A 25,902-nucleotide genomic window follows, 5' to 3' on the forward strand; every position below is an offset into this window, starting at 1 on the left:
GAGAATTGCTTGAACTCGGGGGACAGAGGTTGTAGTGAGCTGAGATTGTGCCACTGCACTCGAGCCTGGGCAACAGAGCAAGACTCCATTTCAAAAAAAAAAAATATATATATATATATGACCCTGTAGGATAAACATGACAGCAGGCATGATGCTGATTGTGGACTTGTGTTTCAGGTGTCTCCATGCGAGAGGTGTCGCTGTGAAGCCAACGGTGAGGTGCTGTGCACGGTGTCAGCGTGTCCCCAGACGGAGTGTGTGGACCCTGTGTACGAGCCTGATCAGTGTTGTCCCATCTGCAAAAACGGTATGTGAGATGCCCGTTGGTGATGGGGTGCACCTTCCACCCTGACACACAACCCATGTGCTGCTTCATGGTAGACGGGACACACATACGGATATGTGAGTTTCAACCTATGTATCTATACACATGCATACACACGTGTGTAATCTTTCGGCCACAGTGGTTCTGTAGCAAGGCCTTCTCTCTCTTACTGGCATCGGCACCATGTTTTATGGATGTTAAGAAGTTCTTTGGGGAGAAATTCAATTTCCACCTTTGAGGAGAGTCACTTATTTTAATTTAACTTTGTTTGTTCTTACAAAGCTATTTCTATCTTTCCAAGACAAATTAAACACACTGGTTGGGCTCATTTACTTTTCATTACTAAGTGAATTGAACTTGGAACATAATTGAATATTTTTCATAAGCAAATTAGGCAGGAAGAGAGTCCCTTCCTATTCCCAGTGAGAGCCCCTGGTAGATGCGAAGCCTTGCCTGCTTTATGAAAAATGAAGTGGCAGGATGTCCTTGATCCTAATTTGTCAAGGGAGAGTGTTTCCTCATCCTGACAAACGATGATTACTCTGTACCTGAAGTACTGAGGGCATTACACTTTAAGATGGGTTTTGACAGAGTGCATTCCCAGGATGACTGGGCCTGAGAATTATGGCTGGAGGGCAGTTTGACAAGAGGCTGAGCAGAGCTTGGGAAACAGCGGACGGAGGGGACACAGCCAGAGTCTACAAGGATCTGAGTGGCCTTGCTGACAGGAGCCACTAGGCTTTCTGGATGTCACCTGGGCATGCTGTGGGGACCCCTGGTTGAAAGCATTCAGGGCTAACTTGTGACGCTGTTGGCTGTTCAAGTGGGTTGCTGGACCGAGGCTTGATAGCTGTGTGGCATGGGTTTGGTAAGTGGCAGGCATGTGTCAGAGGATGGTGACACAGCGGTGGTCATGGTACTCAGACAATTCCCAGAGTCCAATTCATCACAGTCAAAATTCTGTGGGCCGTGAGGTTCCATGGGTACCTTCGACCACGTACCTGTACATATCCAAATTTTACTACAACACATCGTAAAACTCTTGAGGTAAATAATTGGAAGAGGGAATGATGTTGCTGTTGAAGGATAGCCCTGAAAGAACAAGATGACTGTGTTAGGAATGTCATAATCATTGTAGCATAGTACATCCAGTCCTCCAAAGGCAAGTGGACAGTGTTAAAACAAAGATGTCACAGAGTGTACTTTATATGGGGTTGGCTGGTCTCTTGTGCATGTTAATTATGAAGAAATCCTGAGGTAGGATTCCATTTGGAACGAGTGGGCCTTTGAGCATGGAGAGTATGTGTGTGTGTTTTTTTTTTAATGATGTTGAGACACCAGCTGTGAGATGGAGGGAAATCAATACAGTTTACTCTGCTAGTATTAATTTCCACTAATTAACACTAATAAAGGGGGAAGAAGACTCAGATTGAGGAAGGAGAGGGAGATGGATAGTCTGGCAGAGTCTCAGGGTGTGGCTTTCAGCACATGCACTGAGGAGCCCGAGTGAGCACCTCTGGTCTGCTGGGAGATCTGAGGGCTGGCGCTCAGGCCATGTGCCCTGCATCTCAGGGGTACTGGACAACAACTCTCACTGCGTCAGGGGGTTTAGTGAGTGGCTTAAATATGTGTTGTTCAAATATTTGGCATCTTAACTATCCAAGATATTCCATGTTTTTCCTGTAAATTTTGATTGTAAACTAAGTCTTGGCATTAGATAGCCAGGGAATCCTACCTTGGGTGTTACCAATAGGTGAGAAGACAGGATTTCAACCCCTGGATTGTTTTTTTCCAGCTTTTAGAGAAATTTCAAACCTACAGAAAAGTTGAAATAACTGTCCAGTGAAGAATTGTATACCTTTAGCTACACCTATTCCTAACACGTTGCCATATTTGCTTTGTCTCTTTTTTGGCCCTCTATCTTTGGTCCGCTCTTGCCCCATCTCTGTATATACATAATCCAACACCGTCAATATATTTACTTATTTGTTCTTTCCCATAAGACACACAGCACAAACTCTATTGAGACTACCACCAACGTGAAACCTACTGAATAGCGTTCAAGATTTTTTTAGAGTTTTTCTTTTGCCCTTAGGATTTATCCTTCTTAGAGCATATAGTCAGAGAACTACATTGGACAGTTATTTGAATGAATACTTAAAAGTGTGCAGATATGTTAAATTTACAGAGATGTAATTTATTTCCGTGTTCAGTTTTTTCATGTAAGATATAATTATATGTTTGAGTAAAAAAAAATAGAAAAAGTAAACACTTTATAAATATTATATACTCTGAGATTCACAGTTTGTTTTCATATTGCATTGATGGTTTTGTGAGATGGTTGTTGTCCTGATGGTAAACTTCTAAATGTTGACCCTTTACCTCTATATTTTGAGGGGCAGTATGGGATGGAATAAGGCAAGATTTTGTGGTGGCCCACTAGAGATTTTTAGAAGGGAGATGAATATGTTTTTTAAAGCTAGATTTATATTACAGAAAGACTTCTATTATAAGGCTTGATCCAGTTATATCAAAACATCAACAACTTATTTTGGGGAGTTTAACTGGAAATAAATTTAAATGTGTCTAATCACGCACATACAATTACATTTCTTTTATTCACTAGATAGAGCTTGGCTTTCAGCTGTCTCTAGTTATAGGGTATTCTGACCTTGACAGGGAAAACGGGGTTTGAAATTCTTAGTAAAAGAGAACTGCTTGAAAAATGAAAACAGCTTCTATGAAAAACAAATGCTCTATAATAGTTGACTGAGATTAATGAATAATTTACAGTAGTCCAACCCTGCCTCCCCGCATAAACAATGTTCTTGTAAAAAGATTATATGTTTGATGCATCACAGATTAAGGGACATCAGAAATGAATGCTTTATATGAAATTAAAAGCTTGAATAGACTTATCTTGGATGAAATATGAAGGTTTTAACTCTTGATCTCCGTAGACTGGCCTTTACTCCTCACTCTGGCGTGTCTTGACCTGTAGCATTAAATAGCTCTTTCTCCGACAGAAGGAAAATTACAGTTCAGTTGCCAGCTGCCAAAGTCACTTGCATCAAAGGAGCAGAAGATGGAAACCAAGAATGTCTTGAATATAAATAAATGATCACAAATCACATGTACTTTAATATATTCACTTTGTTGACTTGTGCAGATCAATCTCCCAGTGTTTTTCTTTTGATAAAATGGATGTTGCATGGCATTATTTGTTTTTAAATTCCCCCTACCCCACAATGATACAAACAGTGAGTATTATTTGACTTTCAAGAATTCAGCTTTTCTCTGGCGATAGGTGCACAGCACCGATTCCGATCAAACCCCTTAGTTTTAGACATGCTTGTCTGCATCAAGTAGGCACTAGGCTCCCATTAGCGATCAGAAGACCTCCATTCTGCAGGTATACATGTTGTCTTACTTTATGGATCCAAAGAAGAAAAATGATAAAAGTAAGACATTGGTATTGAAATATGAAGACTTTGTCAGAATTAGCTGTGTTTCTCAAAGGTGGAATATAGTATCCAGGGGAGGATATGACTTATGCCAAAAGCACAAAGCCACTGGATATAAAGGTTGTATATCTCCCTGAAGTATTACTGCCACCTGATGATTATTATTTGCAGCTTTATTTTCACACGAAAAGTAAATGTCTATTTTTTTGGAGGAAAGTGAAAAACTTTTATGACACTTTAAAGATAAACACTGAGACGTCAAATTATTAAACATAATTTCATGGGAAAATATGTAAGAAGCACCGACTGAGAATTAGGCAAAGTTTTGTTTGTTTTCCTGTGTATTTCATAGAGTAGGATAAGATGGTAGTAAATTTCATGCAGTGAGTTACACAAAACGGAATGGGGTGTGTGTGTGTGTGTGTGTGTGTGTGTATGTGTATGTGTGTGGTCATATCAAGATCCTCTCACAAAGAAAAGCCTGCTCCTATATGGTCTCACCATTGAATCCTTCTAACGTTTTTACCAAAGAAATAATACAAATTTTATGGAAACGCTCTGTGATTATTTACAGATTACATGATTGTGCCCATAAAAAATAAAGGAATTTACAAATATCAAAATGAAGAGTTGATTTTAACAAGGATGTTTAGCAAGATCAGTGTTTGAAAAATCAGCTGTATTTCTATATACCGGAAACAAATAGAAGCGAATTAAAAACTAGAGTTTCAAATAACATCATACAAATCAAATACTTGGAAGTAAATCTAACAAAATTGTGAAAAGTCTCCATACTTAAAAAACATGAATCTTTATTGAGAGAAATTAAAGAACCTAAGTAAAAGGAGAGATATATCATGTTCATGATTGAAAGACTCAATAACATAAAGATGTGAGTCTGCTTCAAAGTAATCTATTGATTCAGTACAAAATTCTAGCCAAAAATCCGATGGTTTTCTTTAGCAATTATCAAACTGTTTCTAAAATCCAAATGATATACAAAAGCCAAAGGCTGGCCTGAGAGATATCCAAGAGGAACAACAAAGCTGAAAAATGTACAAATGTTAAGACTTACTCAAAGAGACAGTAATTAGCCCATTGTGGTTTGGTCCCAAAGAAAGACTGACAAATGGAACAGAATAGAGTCAGAAAAGGCCTGTGCATGTAAGACCACCAGCTGTGTGACTAAGCTGACATCACAGGACAGTGGGAAAGGAGTAATCTTTCCAGTGAATGGTGCTAGACCAACTGAATAGCAGTATGGAGATAAAAGAGATCATGATTGCTACCTCACATTCGACAAAAAATCATTTCCAAACAGATTGCAGATTTAAATATGAAGGCTAAAACAATAATGCTTTTAGAGGAAAACGTAGAACAGTTTGTCACTGAGTATGCAAAGATTAAAAGAACACTAAAAGCACTAAACATAAGGAAATAATTTACAAATTGAACTTTTTAAAATTCAGAATCTTTGTTCACCAAACAATATTAAACAAGCACAATATAGCTCACATGTTTTGAGAAAGTATTTGCAGTATGTATAATTAACTAATATCTATTTAAATAATTCCAACACATCCAAATAAAGCAGAGAGATACAAAAGAGAGAAAAGTATAAGGAGAGATTCCCAACTTTCTTTGTATATCAATACCATTTTCCCAATCCCTCTGATCAGCAAGATGAGTTTTCTTACTGGGTTTTAAGTAATGGGCTGCCTTTGTTATTTCTGTAACATTGCGTTTCCATGACAGGTCCTGTTCTTGCTGCATATATGAGAGAAAAAATAAAAAATAGAAAAAAAGAATTTCCTGTTCTGCTGGAATTAAATTAGTGTTAACCTGACATAGATTGTGATCACTTAAGATGCATTTTGTTGTTCCTAGAACAATCACTAAGAAAATCAATAAAGGCATTAAACATGACACAAGAAAGAATTGTATATCTAATTTTAAAAGGCAGTCAAGGAGAAACAGGAACAACTGTCAGGAAACTGATAGAAGACAAGTAAAATTATATACATATATGTACTTAATAACAGAGCCCCAAAATACATGAAGTAAAAATTGATAGAATTCAAAGGAGAAATATAAACTTAAGTAATTGTAGTTGCAAATTCTGATAAACCATTCAATAATTCATAGAAAATATAGACAGAAAATGAACAATAATGTAGAAGACTTGAATGATACTATATAGTGAACTTGATCTGACATATATGTACAATATACCACCCATCCACTGAAGAATACTCATTTTTGCCAAGTGCAGGTGGACACTCTACAGTTGATCATACGCTAAGACATAAAACAAGTCTCAATACATTTAAAGGACTTCATCATATAAAGTTTCTTTCTTGAACACCACAGAATTTGAAAGGATTAAATTAGAATCAACAACAGAAGGAAATCTGGGAAATTGGAGATTATTTGGAAATTAGACAGCACATTTTAAATAACCCAAGGTCCAATGAAGAAATTTCAGAGATTTTAGAAAATACTTAGAACTGATTTAATGAAAACAGAATGCACTATAAATTATTGGATGATGCTAAAGCAGTATTTAGAAGGAAATGTATAGATATGAAGACCTATCTCAGAAAAGAAGAAAGGTCTCAAATCAGCAATATAACCCTCTACTTTAAGGAACTAATAACTGATCAGCAAATTTTACTAAAAGCATGCAGAAGGAACTCAAAAATATAAGCATAAATCAATTAAACAGAAAATAGTAAAGCTTAGGAAAAAAGTAAATAAAACCAGGTTCGTTTTTGAAAGCTGGTTCTTAACAGTATTGATAAAATTGACAAAACTTTCACTAAACTAACCAAGAAAAAATTAGAGAAGACACAAGTCAGGAATGAAAGAGGGGCATCACTACTAACCCTACAAAAATGAAAATGATTACAAGGCAATACTATGAACTACTCTTTGCCAACAAATTAAAATAGTTGAAAGAAATGGACAGATTCCTAGGAAAATGCAAATTACCAAAACTGACTCAGTTCATTTCTGAATTGCCCTAAAACAAATAAAATACAAATTAATAATTAAAAGCTTCCCACAAATAAAAGCCCAAGCCTACATACCTTTACTGGTGAATTCTTTCAAATATTCAAAGAAAGAAATAATACCAATCTTTTACAAACTTAACCAGGAAATAGAAGCAAAGGAAACACTTTCCTGTTTAGTTTCTGCATTTGTTGTGACCACAACACTGAACATAGACAAAAACACCACACAAAAGAGAAAGCTAGAGACAAATTTATTTCATGAACATAAATGGAAACCTCCAAATGAGTTAATATCAGCAATCTGAATCCAGCACCATATAAAGAATTATACACTTTAACCAAATGCAGTTGATTTCAGTTGTGCAAGGTTTGGTTTACTGTCTGAAAAATCAATTAACATAATACATTAATAATGCAAATGATAACAAAAACCTCATATGATCTCAAATGATGCAGAGGAGGTATCTGAAAAATCCAACACTAATTCATGATTGAAGTTCTCAACAAACTAGGCATAAACGGGAACTTTCTCAATCTGATAAAGAGCAACTATGAATAACTCACAGCTAACAACTATTATGAATACTCTCTCAGTACTCCTAAAATCTAGGAGAAGATAAGGATATCCATATTGACCACTTTCATCCATCAATGTAGTGGAGGTCCTATATACAGAGAGAAAGAGAAGACAGGAGAAAAAAGAGGAAGGAAAAGGAAATTAAGAAGTAAAACTGCCTTTATTAGAAGAAGTTATGCTCCTGTATGTGAAAATACCAAGAATTACACATACACGTGCACACACACACACACGCACACACACACATATACATGCATACACACATGCACATGCACATACACACAACTATGGGGGCTAATAAAGATTAATACCAGATATATATACAAAAATACACATTTTTGTAGTATACAATGGATAATACAAATGAAATTAAGAACATAATTTCATTTAGAATAGCTTCAAAAAGAATACTTAGAAACACGTCACAATCCAAGATTTGTACACTAAAAGCTGCAAAATATTGCTGAAAGAAATCAAAGGACATATAAATAAATGGAGAGACATTTCATGAGTAGAAGACTCAATGTTGTCAAGATGATAGTTCTTCCCAAATTAAAATATAAATTCAGTACAATTCCCACACAAACCCCAGCATACATTTTTTTGTAGAAATTGACAGTCTGCAGTCTGATCCTAAAATTCATATAGAATGTAAAGGATAGCCAAAAGAAAATTTTAAAAGAACAAAGTTGGAAAATTTTTACTATCCCACTTTGTAACTTTTTAGAAAATCACAATAATCAAGATACCATAGTATTGGTGCAAAGATAAATGATGGAAAAGAATTGACAGCCCCAAAAGAAATCCAGTATGCAAATCTTCACATATTTATTTTCAACCAATGTTGTAAGATATCTCAATGGGGAAAGAATAACTTTTTCAACAAATGGTGCAGGGACAATTATATATTCACATGCAAAATAAAACTTAGACCCTTATTTTATACCATATACACATTAACTCAAAATGAACCATAGACCTAAATGTGAGAGTTTAAACTATGTAACTTTTAGATTAAAAAGATAGGAGAACATCTTTATGACTATAGATTGTGTGAATATTTCTTAAAATTAATGTCAAAATCATAATCCACAAAAGAAAAAACTAATAAATTGAATGTCATCAAAATGAAAAACTTTTGCATCTCAAAACACACAACAAATAAAATGAAAATACAAGCCACAAACTTTGAGAAAACATTTGTAAATCATGTATCTGATAAAAGACTTGTATCGAGGATATATAAACAACTCACACAACTTGAAAAGAAGACAACCTATTTAACAACAGGCAAAAGATTGAACAGACAATTCAGCAAAAGAGACAAACAAATGACAAATAACCAATTAAGATGATGCTCAACCTCAGCCTGGCTGTGTCCTTACCCAGATCTCATCTTGAATTGTATTTCCTGTAATGCCCACATGTTGTGGGAGGGAAATGGTGGAGGTGATTGAATCATGGGGGTTAATGCTGTTCTTTTGATCTGGTGGTTTTATAAGGGGCTTTCTCCCCGCTTCACTCTGCACTTTTCCTTGCTGCCTTCATGTGAAGAAAGACATGTTTGTTTCCCCTTAACCTTGATTGTAAGTTTCCTGAGACCTTACAATCACGCAGAACTGAGTCAATTAAACCTCTTTCCTTTACAAATACTCCAGTCTTAGGTTATTTAGCAGCATGAGAACAGTCTAATGCAATACTACTATACCCCATTAGAATGTTTGTAATAAAAAGGACAGAAAGTACCAGATGTTGGCAAAGATGTGGAGAAAATGGAAAAATATTGTTGGCAGAAATGTCAACTGGTGCACCTACTTTGGGAAACAGTTTGGCAGTTGCTTAAAAAGTTAAAGAAAACTTACCATACATCCCAGTTATTCCTTCCTAGGATTATATCCCAGCAAATTGAGAACATATTTCCACACAAAAATATGTATGCAAATGTTCCTAGCAGATTATTATTATTCCTAGAATTATTATTAATGGCCAAAGAGTGGAAATAATGCAAATGTTCATTAACCAGTGAATGGATAAACGTAGTATATTCATGTACTGAATACTATTTATCAGTAAAAAGGAATGAACTAATGATACATACAACATGGATGAACCTCAAATACAGAAGCTGTTGCAAAAGATTACATATTTTATGCTTCTATTTCTTTGAAATATTTTGTGAAGGCAAATTTACATAGGAAGAAAATTGATCAGTGGTAGCCGAGAGCTATAATCAGAGTGGGAATTAGTTGCAAATCATCGTGAGGGAATTTATTGAGGTGATGGTATGCTTATTAATTGAGTTGTCAGGTGGATACACAATTAATTAAATTTACTAAATATCATTAAATTATACACTTACACTGGGTGAGTTTTCTGGTATGTGAAATATTCCTGAATAAACCTAAAATTATTGACCCTCTTAACAAAGATAGGCAAAATGAAATTTTTGTAATTTCCTTTGACTCACTCCCAAGGCTAATCTTGGTACACAACCTTTATCTTTCCTCAGAGACTGACTTTTCTAATTCTGGTCTGATGTCTTTAATAGCTTTATGAAATCGTCCTTCTTAAGCCTACTGAAGCTGAGACCCTTATAAGTATATATTATTTGCCAGTGTTAAAATAGAAACTTCAGACAAATTAAACTTGAGTTTATTTGAGCAAAGGATTCATGAGTCAGGCAACATTAAGAAGCAGAAGAGGTTCAGAAAATTCCACCCAGCAGTGTGAGCAGTGAGCTTCTATAGGCTGAGCACAGAAGCGAAGTGGAGAAGTCACCATATTTGGGTGTGGTGTGATGAGGCATTTCCCTTATTTGGGCATAGTCTGATCAGTTGGCTGCCTGTAATTGCTTGAAGCTCAGCTGATTCTGATTGGCTGAAGCCAGCAATTGTTATAAAAATATACTCCTAAATTATGTTTTGATTTGTTAGGTAGAAAGTCAAAGGAAGGAGGCTGCTTCAAGCTAATAGCCGCCTTCTTATTTAATACCTGTAAGAGGTAAGAAGTTGTAAAGAAAAATAGGCAAAGAAACACAAGTCTATAGCTGGTTGTAGATTTTTTTGTACTCTTGGTTCCTTGTGTGTAATGTGGAAGTCCAACTCCCCACACTTCCCTCTCTCCTGTTACTCTTTTCTTGCCATGGAGATACCCTCTTTCTCCTTCAAGCAGTGCTCTTCTCCATGTCATTCTAGGCTCTTCCTCTTTATGGATTCAGCTTCCCAGAAGATGGTGCTGAACACTGAAAATGCAGGGAGAATGAAAGCCAGTGCCTGCCTCCTGCTCTCCTGCAGGCACTGCATACTGCTAAAACTGCAGAGCCCGCGACGCAACACTCAACGTGCTTTTTAGGACCTGTGATTGCCAAAGTATTGTGTGTAGCAGAACCACTTCGAAGGCTTGATGAAACATACTTTGAGGACCCATGCCTAGAGTGCCTGGTCCAGAGGTCTGGGCTGGGGCCTGAGAATTTGCATTTTAACAAACCCTGTGTGCTTCTGTTGCTGCTGGTCTTCTGTTGCTGTGTGCTTCTGCTGCTGCTGTGAGAGCCACTGCTTTCGGGCACTCGTTTGTTCCTATTATTCTTGGATATTTCCTGCCAGTCAAATTTACTGAGAGAACACAGTGCTTATAAGGCTTTAAACATGAAATGAGATAAATTTGAGACTTCGAATGGATTTCAAATGCCTTAATTAATTTATGTTTGGTGTATTCTACAGATTGTAGGGTTTATGGAAATATATTAACATGCAATAATACTTTAAAATTGGAAAATATCAGGGCAGAGAAAACATGACTGTTGAATGGCAAATTAAGTCGGAAAGGTTTTATACAGAAATACACTCTCTATCGTCATATACAGCTAGTTAGTACAGGTTGGCATAAAATTAGATTATAGGCTTGCTAGCAGCCAAAGCAAAAAAGAGAACCATAGGAAACATTAGCTACAGTATTTATCAGAAACACACAATTCTGTTTTTCTTGGTACTGAAGCCTGGAGGAAATGACTCGCTGGTGAATTGTTTCTGTACAAATAAATACACAAATACATTTTAAAATATTTAAAAGCTTCATTCAGTTCCTCCTGTTGGCATTTCCCAACAAAAGTCAAGAACTCTACTCCAAAGTGCTAATGTACTTATTTTACACATGTCTTCTGTTTTACTTGCATTTTGATTTTGTGGGAATATTGATTCAGATTACAACCCGTTAATCTGTAAAAAACCCAATGGGTATGAATTATTTATTCTTATTAGAGAAGAACCTCAGTATCCCAGCCTCTGTAATAAGTATTTTCACGCTCTTCTTCATCACTTCCTTAACTAATACTAACTATGTGTTTGCTGTTGCTATTTCAGGCTTTAGTGCTCAGTATCAGCAGAAAAGAGTTCAGATGGTTCTCCGATATTTTCATTTCTGACAAACTAGATAAGGAGGATGAATAGATAACATTTGATCTCTTACATATAGGAATTTAATTTGTTTTTATCTCTTCCTGAGATCTTTGAATTAGCATCTCTTCTTTGTAAATCTGAGAACAATTTATAGTGGTCCCTTTGCTTGCAAGCACTGGGACAGAATCGTATTTTTAAGATAAATAAATAAAGTTACAGACAGACTGCCCCAAAGTGTTGCTACCAGTTTATTAGGCTGAAGTACTTTTCAGAATTAAGTGCACTTCTAAACTGATGGTCAGAAAGTGTGTGCTGGTGGTTTTATTTGTATGCTTCCTCAAGACAAACTGCCTTTGGGAATGGATTTCAGATAAAGCCAGGGACTCAGATCAAAAACTGGTGTCCACTAGGCCTGGCCATTACCAGTTACACTGTGCCCCTTGAACTTGTTGAGGACCAGCCCTGAAGTCACTTCCCTATCTCTGCCTCTCTTTAACTGCCACTGAGTCTGTATAAATGTGTGTCCAGAGATCCTTGTGGGAACTTTTTCTGGCTTGCTTCCTAATGGAGATTGATTTCACTCGTGGCTATTCTCAGAAGCCACAGTCCTAATCCCATTGTATTCTTATGCCATTGATACTGAGTGTAGGAATTGTGTAGACACCATGTGTTGTTGGACCCTTTGTTTTTCAGATTGTTGGAGAAAAGTGTGTTCTGTGTATGTGCATGCATATTTATATATATTGTAGCATATATATGTTACTTTTATAAAACACTGAGGCACTTATTGTTTATTTCACTGCATGTATAAAGATGAGTCAAGCTATGATGCCTGCCTTTAATGATCTCACAGTCTAGAGGTGAGGTAGCCTTGTAAATAACTTGTGTTTTCTGTTTTACTTGAATTATGACAAAAGTAGTGAGGGAAAGAGGAGGAAGAAGTGAGTAATGCTGCAGTAAACATCACAATGTATATGGCCTTTATTTGCCTTTGAATTCTTACATTAGGAGAAACTCCCAGGAGTGAGATTATTAGGCTGACAGCTTAGGATATTTTATGACTCTGATACATATCACCATGTTGTTTTATAAAAGGTTGTGTAAATTTATAAAGCCTCTGATTTTATTATAACCTTGCTAACCTTTTGTTAATTTAAACTATAGAAGAATGATGCCTCATTATTTCAATATTGAGCACATAAACCTTACAATATTTTAGATGGTAATTTTTCCACAATGTATTATACTTGTCTACCTTATTGGCAAAATAATTTTGAACATAATTTAAGTGGTTCTTAATAACTGAAGACCCTTGATATGAAAACCAATGATCAGGCTGCCTTGTAATACGACAGAGTATTATACAGTAAAACTTTGGTCAAGTAACTTGATTTCTCTGTATCCTTTTGGGTACCTATAACTTGGAAATATTTAACGTAGCCACATCAGTGGATGCTTTGTGTCAATTAAATACCAGGATGAATTTCAAAGTCCTTCATTAATTTATTCAACAGATATATTGACTCATCCTTTGCTGTATGTCACAGAAGAGAAAATGGCTAATAGGAAAGCTTCCAGAACCATAGATTCTGTGAAGGAAACAGGTGATTTCCATTGAATTTATGAAGGACACAGTATTGAGCAAGGAGAATGCCTGCTGCAGAGTGGGAGTGGGTCATGGAATGGGAGAAGAAGAGAAGGAGTGTGTGGATTGTGGGCACAGCATATGTCCAGAGGGTGGGAGTGAACCATATTTATGCACTGGATTTGTTGCCTAAGCCTGGAGTTGGAGGGAGAGTTGGGAAGTGTGAGGCAGGGATGTGAGAATGGATGCTGACTACATTAGGAAGGACCTTGATGCTTCATTAGAGAAGTTATTAATAGATTTAATTCTGAGGCCATGAGAAGCCAAAGAAGGGATTATAGGATGGAAATGGTGCAAATACATTTGACTTCTTGAAAGTCATTCTGGTTGAGGGTGTCTGAAAAGAGGCTATTGCAGTGATCCAGAGAAGGGCAATAGTTTGGACATGGGCAGTGAGCACAAGGAGACACGGTGCCCTAAGGAGATACATCAAAGGTCAAGTCAACCGCACTTTGTGGTTAACTGTACAAGGTAGGGGGAGATCAAAAGTTGTAGAATGGGGCTTCACTTCTGATTTGGGTAATGACAAAGACTATGGGTTGATCCAAGAGGCAGGAAGAATGGGAGGAAGAGCACATCACAGGCACTGATGGATGCTTTTTTGTTCAGTGTTGTGAACTGTCAAGTTAGACTGAATTCGTTGAAGAAATAGTACAAAAAGCCTTGGCTTTGGAGCTAGACTGGCACATTCTAGCTTTATCCCTATCACCTTGTCTAATGTGCTTCCCCTCTTCAGTTTCTTCACTTGCAAAACTGGGACAATCTTCCATTCATTCCTTGTGGGCTTCATATGAGGATCAAGTAAATCAAGAGCCCACTGTTGAATCCAGACACTCACGACTGCTTTCTCCCTGCCATTGGCCCCCTGGGACTCCATCCCAAGTTGAGTTTCTTAAAAGTAATATCCACCTCCAATCAACCTCTAAGACTTGTTGCTTGAACACTATGGCAGTTTGTCCGGTCTCAGGCAGTGGCCCCAAGCTGCAGAAGAGGTTAAATTTCCGGCTGTATTTCACAGGCAAGGCCCTCTGTCCTCTAGAAGATTATCCATTCACACTCCTTCACCATTATTCATCTGTTAAAAGCTGCTTGGTCATTAATACAGTGCTCTAAAATATCTCCAGCCTGTGTCTTCAGCAAAAGGGAAATCAATTGTCACAATATACAATACAGCTATTCATCCTAAGGCAGATATCTTTACCACATCCACAGCATGATCAATGGCGCCATTACCAGAGGTAACTTGAATTGCATCCAAAACACTTACATGGAACACATCCTGGTAGAAATGATCTGTCAGTGGAGACAGTGTGAAGACAAATAACCCTGTGGATGACTTGCCCAATCTGTCTTCATCTCCAGGAGAATAAGCCAATGAATATTATTAGCAAGGATTTTCAGTGGGTGCTTCCAGGGAATGTAAAATACCCTCTTTGTTGATCAGAAGACACATTCTGCTCTTACACTAACAGCAAAACCCAAACCTTTTATTTGTCTTTCAGGAAGATAAACTTCAGGTATAAAAGAGTCCATTACCCCAGGAGGTATCCATAAACCTCCAATTCTGAAAATTGCATCTCATCTTTTCTAAAACAAATGCCTTCACTTAAGAGCAGTTACAATTTGCCAATCCTGACAGCTGCAAACTGAATTTATCTTTAATCACACATTCACTGAGTGTCTTTTGAAAGCACATCAGCCATCATTGAGTAAAGCATTATCATATGGGGGGAAAAACATTGCCAATTCATTAATAAGGAAAACAGAAATGTTTCAGATAATAAGAATTAAACGCTTCTGAAAAGAGTGTCTGAATTTTAGCCTATGCTATAACTTAATTCTTATAATACCGGTTAAAAATACCAGTTATTTGAATGTATTTTGTCACCTTATGAGCAGGCTACGGTAGGTACAAAAGTACACATTAGACTTTACCTCAAGGAGAGCCACCAAATGCTGAGCATGTCCGCATCTAGGTAATCTTAGGAGGGAATGGCTAAAAGTGGATGGCAATTGAGAGAAGGCAGATTGGGAAGTGATACAAAGAAAAATTTTCTAATCATTAGAATTCCTATTACTTAAGTATTCAGGGGATGGGGAGCCAAATTCACAGAGAAATATTTCCCAAATTGGACTAGTTTATTTGAAGAGCCCTTCAACACTAAAAATCTATTATTCTTTGACACTAATGCATAAATGTTTCAGACATCGTTACGCAGTGATCCATTTTGGGTGCACAGAAAGAACAGTTGTTTTTTTCTCCAGTTAACTCACAAATTTTCTTGTTTTTCCCCATCTTATGCCAGTAAATCATCTGGTAAGTGAATGAGATAAGCACTTAAAACATTCATCCTTTATTCCTTGAAGACCTTCGAGAGAAGGTGCTGATCACCTTTCCCCAAAGCAGAGCAGAGCAACATCCAGTCCGCATAGGGGCTCTGCAGGACCCTGAGACAGAGTAGACCCTGCAGCAAGGGAGCTGGATCTGGCTAGACCTGCTGCCGGGGCCACCTGTGATGCATGCACCTCACTTTCCTCATCAGTGAAAGGAGATTGAAAGCAAATTGAAGATAAAAATATATATATATCTTCATATATATATAAATTCATGTATATATGTAAATTCATATATATATATATGAATGTGCCTTTAAAATAAAATATTAGGTAAAGGAAGTCAACAGCCTCAGCAAATAAATTGAATGTGATTAATGTTTATGAAAAGTGTCACACATGTCCCAAAACCCAAACTTCACTTATCTCCTAATAACTCAGTTTTTGAAGCCCTCTCACTAGCCCCTTGGGAAGACAGACACCTTGGCATCCAACAGCTTCCTCGTTGGTCTGCAGTTCCCTCTGTCATGGCTGCATTCAGCCCTTCCTGCTGTATTGAACCTACACAAAACTGTCAATACATCTGTTCACCTGTTTTCGCTCTCTTGCTTACTCCATCCAGAATGCCTTAAAACCCTTCTCGAACAAACAGAACTCTACAGGAGTTCAAGGGTGGAGGCAGATGTCTACTTCCTGCTTCACAAGGTCTCAACTTTGTGTTCACAGAAAGCGTTGTGTGTGCCCCTGCCGTGGTGCTCACAGTCTCGGGTGACATGATTCCTTGACCACCTTCATGAACTTGCTCATTTCACACTGCGTTCTCCATGACCAAGTTCTCTGAAACATGAGGGACATGCAGCCAAAACACGGGCCATGCTGTGCAGCCTGAAATGTAAAATACTGCATGATGTTCTTTATATTGTAGGGGAAAAATAACATAGGTTTGTAGTGTGGAGACCTGTTACAAAAGGCAAGTTAAAAGAAACCAACAAGTTTATTCACGTTTATATTTCATACTTACATGGGAGATACCCAGAGAATGAGTAGTTCTCAAAGAGGTGGCTTTGAATTCTAGCTGATAACAGGGAACAGTAAATTTTTAGAGAAGTAAGGAGACAAAAGCAAAGGACTTTGATTACCTAAGGGGTCCAGTGGGGGAGGGCAAATAACTGGCAGCTAGAGACTAGTTTGTGATGCTTGTTAGTGTGGGCTCCTCTGGTACCATCTCAGGTCCAGGAGGGTCTCTATTCTCCCTGGTAGAAGGGGACAGGTAGGGTACCTTTAGTCTTTGTAACACCATGTCCATATAAATAGAGGGAGGGCAGAGGTCTTTCCTGCATCTGCTGCTTCTTAATCATCTTCAGCTCAAAGTCCTCCCTATTTGGGGAAGTGTATTTTGGTCTCTCACAATATATTTCTAAGGTTTTAATCCTTTCTAAAGTGAGATTAGAAACACCAAGCTCCCTGTCATTACTTTGAGAGAGATTGACCCTCACAATCTCCCTGAAGCTCTTGAAGAGATTGATGATGATTTCTTACCTCTTGTAAATATTAGGTAGGTGCCATTACTTTTAATATCTCAGGAACGCTCTACCCTGCAGCTACTCTGTAGCTCTGAGCCCATCTGGAGTGCTGGAAACATCTCACAGGCAACCGCTCCACACTCCAGGTACCATGAAGGATGATTACCATGGCAGCCCGCAGTCATTATTGAAAATACAGCATCAGAATAATGAAGATGCTAAGACTCTCCCCTCTGGCTCCCATGAGTAATGAAAGCCTGAAGGAAGGGCTCATTCATTAAGATTTTATAAGCAGAGGAGAATAAATGGATATTTGTTTTAAAGAAATTCATTCCTGTCCAATATTCTAATTTTGAGGAACTTTGTAGGGAATACAAATTTATTTTTAAAAAGGATTAAAATGAAGTTCAGTTACTGCAAGTGAGTCTTTGAATTAAGTACTCCTGAAATGTTTCATTAGTTACATTTTGTTCAAAAATTCTAATCGAACTGACAAGAATTTGACTTTTGTTTCACTGTCTAAAGAATGTAAATATGGTGGTTGCACATACCAGGAATGCAAAGAGTAAAGTGTACCTCACTTACATTGACTCTTCCCCATCATTTATCCTTGCAATGCCTTGTGATCCCTGATTAAACACAAAAATCTAGCACCTGAAACTTATCAAAAAGATGAACACTGACAGTCATCCCCCATAGGTGCAGCCCAAGTACAGGCTGAGGAAGGCTGGCAGGACGAGAGTTCTGTGCAGTGATGAGCATGGTCAGATAAGAGCTGTCCTTCAGCCTGCACCACCTATGGAACCACAGCCTGGAGATGAGCTGCCCAGCCCTCCCCACCCAGGATGCTGAATGAAGGGCTTGTTTTCGTGTTAGCCAATATTATCACAACGAAAGTAACTCACTCTATGAACTTTTCCATTTTGCAACTAGTCCTTTCACTAGCAATGAGGAAGGAAGCAGGGAGGGAAAGAGGACTTTAGCCAACTTTTAATATTGATTTTTGCTTTTGCAAGGATATTGATGAGTGTTTAATTTGCAGTTTGCCCACTCATTGTTGGAGGCTGCAGTGAGCTCACTGGCAAGATACAAACAAACTGGAAAACATAAATTTGCGGAAGAAACATCAGCTTCTAGTTCAAAAGTAAATAGTTACAGTAATAAGAGGATCTCAAGACAATGATGTCACACACTTGGCAGTGGAAGGAATATTTACTTGTCACTCTCTGAACCATGAATGCTCATTGACAGCAGATGAGAATTTTGCCCTAGATTAATTAACATCACTCATTTTCAACTGCAATTTTCTAATAGCTGTGCAAAAAGTAAAACAAATCCTGTTACTATGTTGACTCCAATAGCATAAAAAAAAGCAGCAAAACATTAAATAATGTCAGTTTTATATCAGTGTCTTACATACTTCAAGTAGAAAAACAATTCCATAATTTTCAAAGTTAGTAATTAAAAACAAATCTATTCTTGGATTTAAAAAAAAGCTTTTGGAAGTTGATTCCATGAGTTAAAACATCTAATACTATTGCAAATTGTATTTTAAATTCATTTAAAGAATTCAGTGTTAAAAGTACAATTTTTTTTGACTAATACTTTGGATAAATTTTGGCAGGAGCAGAGTGTCATGATAAAAACCGTGATTTAACTTAAGAAACCAACAGAGTTAAAATGCACTTGAATTTGATTGTGTTGCACATATTCATAATTGCATCTAAACAAGCTGTGACATTCTAAAAATAAATATAGAAGCTATAGTTGTCAAAATTTAAAAATATTCTCATAAACCCATCTTTTTACAAATATAAAAAAATTCTCAGCATGGCAGTAGTGCTTTCTCTTTCATCAGTTGGAATTTCTTTAGAAATAGTTGAACTTTGGAAGACCTACTTTAAAGTCAATCTAAATGCCTAACAAAGTTTTTGACATTTAAAAAATTGAATTCTCTTTATTTTGGCTGCATATTTCTTTCCAACTAGAAATCTTTCATTACAGTATTTAACGAATTAATTAATTAAAAAAAAACTCTAGCTTTTGAAGTTTTAGAAAGTTGCCATTATTAATGCAGTTATGCCCTGTCATGTATAAATTGTGTAGTGTTTTTAGTTTCTTCTTTTATAAATCATGCTTACTGAGGTATACCTCACATATAATTAAAAACCTGCCTTTTAAAGGTGCAGTTTATTTCTCACCTTTTTCTCCAGCCCTAATCCTAAGCAGCTGGTGCTCTGCTTCATCTCACTGTGGGGTTTTGTGGGATTTTGTTTTTTGTTTTTTGTTTGAGATGGAGTCTCACTCTGCTGCTCAGGCTGGAGTACAGGGGCAGGATTTCAGCTCACTGCAACCTCTGCCTCCAGGATTCAAGCGATTTGATTCTCCTGCCTCAGCCTCCTGAGTAGCTGGGATTATGGGCACCTGCCACCACACCCAGCTAGTTTTTGTATTTTTAGTAGAGACAGGATTTCACCATGTTGGCCAGGCTGGTCTCGAACTCCTGACTTCAAGTGATCTGCCTGCCTTGTCCTCCCAAAGTGCTCGGATTATCACTGTGGTTATTTTTAACCAGTGCTTCACAGAATTTCAGATGAGAGTCATGGAGTATGAGTCTCTGTGTCTGGCTTCTTCCACTTGGTGATGTTTTTGAGGCTCACCTGTGTTGTTGCTTGTATCAGTCCCTTCCTTTTTACTGTTGAGCAGTGCTCGCTTGTGTAGACACGGCACACTTCATTCATTTACTACTTGGTGGAGATTTGAGGTTATAAGCTTCTGATTAGTATGAATAATGCTCCTGTGAGCTTTCGTGGATAAGCCCTTGTGTAGAAATATGTTTATATTTGTCTTGGGTAACTTCCCAGGAATGGAACTGTGGGAGCGAGTGGATATGTTTTACTTTGTAAGAAACTGTCAGTTTTCCAAAGTGGCTGTTCTATTGAGCATTCCCTTCAGGACAGCATGAGTGCTCCAGTTTGTTTTATAATTACACGATAATAGTTACGAGTATGGGTTCTCTAACTGGCAGGATATCATACAAGGATGCTTGGACAGATGAAAGAACTTTTGGTTACAGCTTTGAATGAGAAGAGGCTGCCACTTGGGCTACACAGTGAGCTGCATCCAGGGACAGGGTAACAGCAAGATGGAACTATACAACCGTGAAATGTACTCCCCATACGGAAGGAAAAAAGACTAAAGAGACTGACTCTAAGAGAGTCTAGAATGTTGGACTCTGCAGAGAAAGCCTTCAAAGTAGCTATTAGGGTATGTTTAAAGATTTAAAGGAAAATATAGTCTTCTGTATGGCAAGTGGGGTGGGGTGAGCTTGGTGGAGCCAACTGGGATCCCTGGACATTGGGCATTTTGAATAATTCCAAATAAGAAGGTCCATTCCTGGGCCCTAAGTATCCTGGGGTCCCTGGCGGTTGGGTGTGTGTTTATTATAATTCAGCAGTGTTAGTGCCTGGTAAGGGAAGTAGTGGTGTCGGGGGCTTAGTAAACTGCCTGTGTAGAGGAATTGAAAGTTTTCAGCCATGACATCAAATCTAGGTCAAAACAGCACTTGTGAAATATTATATTACACTGGTATTCCACATCGTTGCCAACACTTGGTACTGACAGAGATTAATTTCAGAAGGTCTAGGAGGTCTAGTGCACCTTAATATGCATTTCCATAACTACCAGTGATATGAGCATCTTTTCATGTTGTTTATAGCCACTTTTATATCCTATTTTGTGAAGTGCCTGTTCAAATCTTTGGCTCATTCTTTATTGTTATTCTTTTTATTGTTATTGTTATTCTGTCATATTTCTTGTTATTGACTTGAAAAAGTTAATACAAATCCTTCATCTAGTATATGTGTATATGGTATTTTCCCTCAGTCTGTGGCTTGCCTTTTCATTTTTAATGGTATCTTTTAAAGAGCAGAAGTTTTTAATTTTGATAAAGTTTGGTTTCTCAATTTTTCTTTCATGGCTTACTTTTTGGTCCTGTCTATGAAATATTTGCCTAATCCAAGGTCATAAGTTTCTTTTACATTGTCTTCTAAAAGTTTGTAATTTTAGCTCTCAGATTTATTGTCTGGGTACATGGAGTGAGATAAGAGTTGATGTTTGCTTTTGCCCATGTTGATATCTAGTTGTTCCAGTACCATTTTTTGAAGAGATTAGCTTTTTCCTATTGGGTTATCTTGACATTTTTGGGTCAAAAATCAGTTCACCATATGTGGGGACCTTTTTCCAAACCATTTGTTCTTTTCCATTGACCTATATGTTAATCCTTATGCCAATGTCAGACTCTTCTCTAGAATTATTGAAAAACTTGAAATTAAGTACTATAAGATGTCCAACTTTATTTTTTAAAATTCCATTAGCCTTTGCATTGTCACCAAATTTTAAATTTAGCTTGTCAGGTTCTACAAAAACCCTGTTTTGATTTTAGTTGAGTTTGCATTTAATTTACAGATTAATTTTGGAAAAACAGACATCTTAACCAGATTGAGTTTTTCAGTCTACGAACATGGCATATCTCTTCATTTATTTAGATATTTTGAAATTTCTTTCAGTAATATTTATGGTTTTTATTATATAAGTTTTGCATATCTTTTGTTAATTTATTCTTAATATTATGCTTTTCCTAATATTGAATGGAAATGTTTACATTTAATTTCAATTTCCAGTTGTTTACTCCTTCAGTATAGAAATATATTCGATTTTTATTAATCTTGTATTTCCTACCTTACAAAATTCTCCAAATTTGTGAAATTTTCATTCATTATTTATTGAGTTATTTTTCTGTTTCTTGTTCTCTTTCCTACCCTTCCTAAACCCAAATTATACATATGAAAACTTCTTATTTCACCCCCCAGGTCTTTAAGGATTTATTTTCCCTGTATCTTTTTTTCTTTCTGTCCTTTACATTGGATAATTTATATTAGTTTATCTTCAAGTTGATTGATTGTCTTCTGCCCTCTAAAATCATCTGTTGAGTTAATTTAGTGAATTTTTCATTACAGTTATTGTACTTTTCAATTCTAGAAATTCCATAGAATTATTTTTATAGTTTTCATTTCTTCATATTATCTATATGTTCACTCATTAAGACCCATTCAGATCACATTTTCCTTAAAATTTTTAAACATCCCTTAATAGCTACTTTGAAGTCTTTGTCTACAGAGTACAACATATAGGCCCTCTTGGAGTCCATTTCTTTAGTTTTTTTCTCCTTCAGTATGGGGCATACATTTTGTTGTTACATTGCAGCAACTCTGCGTTCTGTTGTTTCTTCTGAGGATTGATGGTTTTCTGTTCCTGCCTGGAACCACAGTGTGAATATAGATCTCCTCTATTCTTTGCCTAGTTCTTTTTGGTTACGGCTGCTTCTAAATTGGTCTGGACCTCTTCAGAATTCACTGTGCCTGTGAAGGTTAGTGGTCAAGCAAAGTACTTGTGCAGTTTATGCTGGCATTTTGGGCCTAGCCATTTTCTGTTTCCTTGCTTCCATGTGCTCCTCCTCACTTTCCAGCTGCTCTGCTAATCCCAGCTGTAAGACTTTGCTTTCTATTATCTGAACTGCAGGTGAGTTGAGAAAGTCATACAATCAAAACAGCAATAAGAAACTGATGTTTCTTAATGCACTTTTGTCCTTTAATGATAGACTCCTCTTACATTTACACCTACTTTCTGGCTACCTCCTCAGACTCCTCACTGTACATGCTTATTCATCAGTTGGTCAGAGTTACAGGCAGTTTGTGCTGATTTGGAGTCTTACCCTTTCTTTGGCTTTCTTACTTCAGTGATCCCTACCACCCCCATATTTCCAACTGTTCTGCCAAATCTGACTCTGTCCTTGAGGCAGTAAGACTGTGATTTCCTGTGACTTGAGGAGAAAGGAGAGTTGACAAAAACCCACCACAGGCAAAAAAGCTACAAACTCATGATTCTTACCCTTTGTTGTAAGCATCTGTTTAGAGTAAACTCTCCTAGGTTTTCTGCCTGCTTTTGGTGGCTTTCTGATGCCTCCCAATAATTATTCCTTCTGTCTGGTTTTCATCATTGCTGTCTGGGGAACAGTTTTTCAGTGACACCATCACCATTACCAGAAGTCTTCCACTTTTAGTCTGCAAGAAAATGAAGATACGAAAAATCTTTAACAAGTTAGTTATTTTCACATATAAAATTTTGTATCCAAAAAAGAATAATCTCCTTTAAAACATCTTAGAATATTTTTTAAAAAATGATCATGTATTAGGTCCCCCCAAAAATATTAGTGGACTGAAAAAGGTGAGACTCGCAGACAGTCATTCAATAATTTTCAGTCAAGAACCTGTTATATACAAGTGTGGTTCTAACTATAGCATTGCAGGTGAACAAGCCAGAGTCTTTAAAAGTGCACAAATGTATGTCCTATAAAATTTCAATTGAAAAAAATATCGTCTTAATCATTTTTTGCTTAAAGAAGAAATCATACTAAAATTATGTGCTGTTTAGAAACAAAATAAATACTACATGTCAAAACCAGTGATATTTTTAAATATTAATGTCTTGTATACTACAAATCTGCTAGGAAATTTTTGGTGGTTTCATTTAAAAAGTTTTTAATAGATTTCTTATTTGTTTAACTAATGTTTCAAATGTTTGAAAATATTATCACAAAAGATAACTTAAAGTCGTTTAACAGACTCTGGCCCCTGATGGGTGGACTATATAAATATTCTTTTTTTTTCTAGCAAGTACTATGTATTATTTATGCCTTATGATAAATTTACGATTATATGGATTTGGTGTATTTTCTTAGGCAAAATTTTTATCTTGAGCATGTTCAGTATTCCAAGTCAGGAAAAAATAGTTTATTCACAATTGTTTTATTAATTGCTTATATCCACTTATACATAAGAATACACATTTCATTTTCATAATATTCCCAAGTTTTGACATATGCTTATTATAATTTGAAGTTTTAAAATTATTTATTGCTTTGTATGATTTTATATATTGTTAATACAGTTAGTTATGTCATATTGCAGTTGTGTTTATGAATAGGACTCACATATTTGTATGTTTACATTTTAAGTACTTTTCTGTATTCTTGAGTTTTTATTGTCAATTCTGACATTTTTATACTCATGCAAATAGAGTGAAGCTTTGCCCATTTTTTAGTATTTATATAATGCATTTTGACTTTAAGTGTTATTGTATAGTTAGCAAAGTTGTTTGACATGCTTTAAATTTTTTTAAATTCATATTAATTCCAGAAAGTGCCTCTTTTTTATAGAAAAGCCCAGCCCATTTTAGTATTTTATTAGTACAGGATCCCGTTCTCCAATATATTCAATATCATAGCTAGCCTTTGTTGTGTCTTTTTATTTCTATGTTGTATAAAACAATAGCTTTTTATTTTTCTTAGTATTGGATGGGAGATAATTGCATGTTATTAAATTCATTTTCTAGAATTTATTATGCTGAAAATAAGTTGCTTTCATTATTTTCTACCATTCTTACCATTATATTGTATTAATAATAATCACCATTTAAAAGGTCCACCATGTACAAGAGCAATTCTAAGCCTCCTCTTAATAATGGCCGTTTATTTCATGTCTCACCTCTTTTCTGGGGGACTTCTCTAAATTGGGCATTGGTATAGCCTTCTCTGGAAACCCCATTACATCTTACTATTTAGTTTTTTACTGTAAAATGCAATACTTACTGTTCTTTGTTTTTTCAGAATGCATTTTGCTTTCTTATATATTCTGATCAAGTCTTTTATTGAGACACGGTTTACATACAATAAAATGCACAAATTTTGATCATTCAGTTAAGTATTCATAGTTACATACTTCCACCAGCCATCATCCCAGAATGTGCCCTCATGCACATTGCCATGTAATTCCCACCCCACCCTTCGTGCCAGAAATACCTACTTCCAGTTTCTGTCTCTATAGATTATTTCCGCTTGTTCTGAGACATCGTATAAGTAGAATCTTACATGAGATGTTTTATATCTGGCTTCTTTCACTCAGCATATTTTTGAATTTCATCCGTGCTGTGCGTATTTGTATTTTGGTTCCTTTTTTGGCTGAGTAGTATTCCATAGTACAAATAAACCACAATTTGTAAGTGCCTTCTCTTGCTGATGGATGTTTGGTTCCTTTTCAGTTTGGAACTATAATGAATAAAGTGCTATGAATATTTTGCACCAGGATTTTTGTGGACATATAGTTCTATGGCTTGCAAGTAAATACTAAGGAGTGGGTTATGGGGTAGGTCTATGTGAAAAGTTACAATAAATTACTAATTTTCAAAGGGTTTGTACTATTTTACACTCGTACCAGCAATATATGAATGTTCTAGTTGCTAAACATCCTCACCAACACTCAGTATTGTTAGTCTTTCTAAACTTGTCCATTCTAGTGGGGTGTGGTGGTAGCCTGTATGTGTTGAGCTGAGTCTGGGCTGTGCTGCTGTGTAGTTGGATTTAGTTCTATATTAACCATGTCTTTTATTTTTTGTATTCTGATACTTTGACATCTGGGGTCTCACTGCTGCTAGACAGATGGCTTCTCCCAGGGTTCATCAGTTCTGAGAGATAGTAAGCAACTTGCAGAGAGCAGGCTTTTCAAATATA

The 25,902-nt window shown here is 36.5% G+C and overlaps 1 protein-coding gene across 2 annotated transcripts in view; it reads left to right on the plus strand.

Annotated features, from left to right (window-relative positions):
* Positions 1-25,902, plus strand: part of LOC105492367 (von Willebrand factor C domain containing 2) — a 158,014-nt gene that overhangs the window by 29,292 nt on the left and 102,820 nt on the right. For both annotated transcript variants that reach the window (XR_011622371.1, XM_071095179.1), the window contains exon 3: positions 178-307. Coding sequence is in view for 1 of the 2 variants with exons in the window: in XM_071095179.1 (XP_070951280.1) it covers positions 178-307 (130 nt within the window). In the remaining variant the exon portion in view is untranslated. The remainder of the gene's footprint in view (positions 1-177; positions 308-25,902) is intronic.

This window comes from Macaca nemestrina, chromosome 4 (assembly GCF_043159975.1).
Source record: "Macaca nemestrina isolate mMacNem1 chromosome 4, mMacNem.hap1, whole genome shotgun sequence".
NCBI classification, from domain to species: domain Eukaryota; kingdom Metazoa; phylum Chordata; class Mammalia; order Primates; family Cercopithecidae; genus Macaca; species Macaca nemestrina.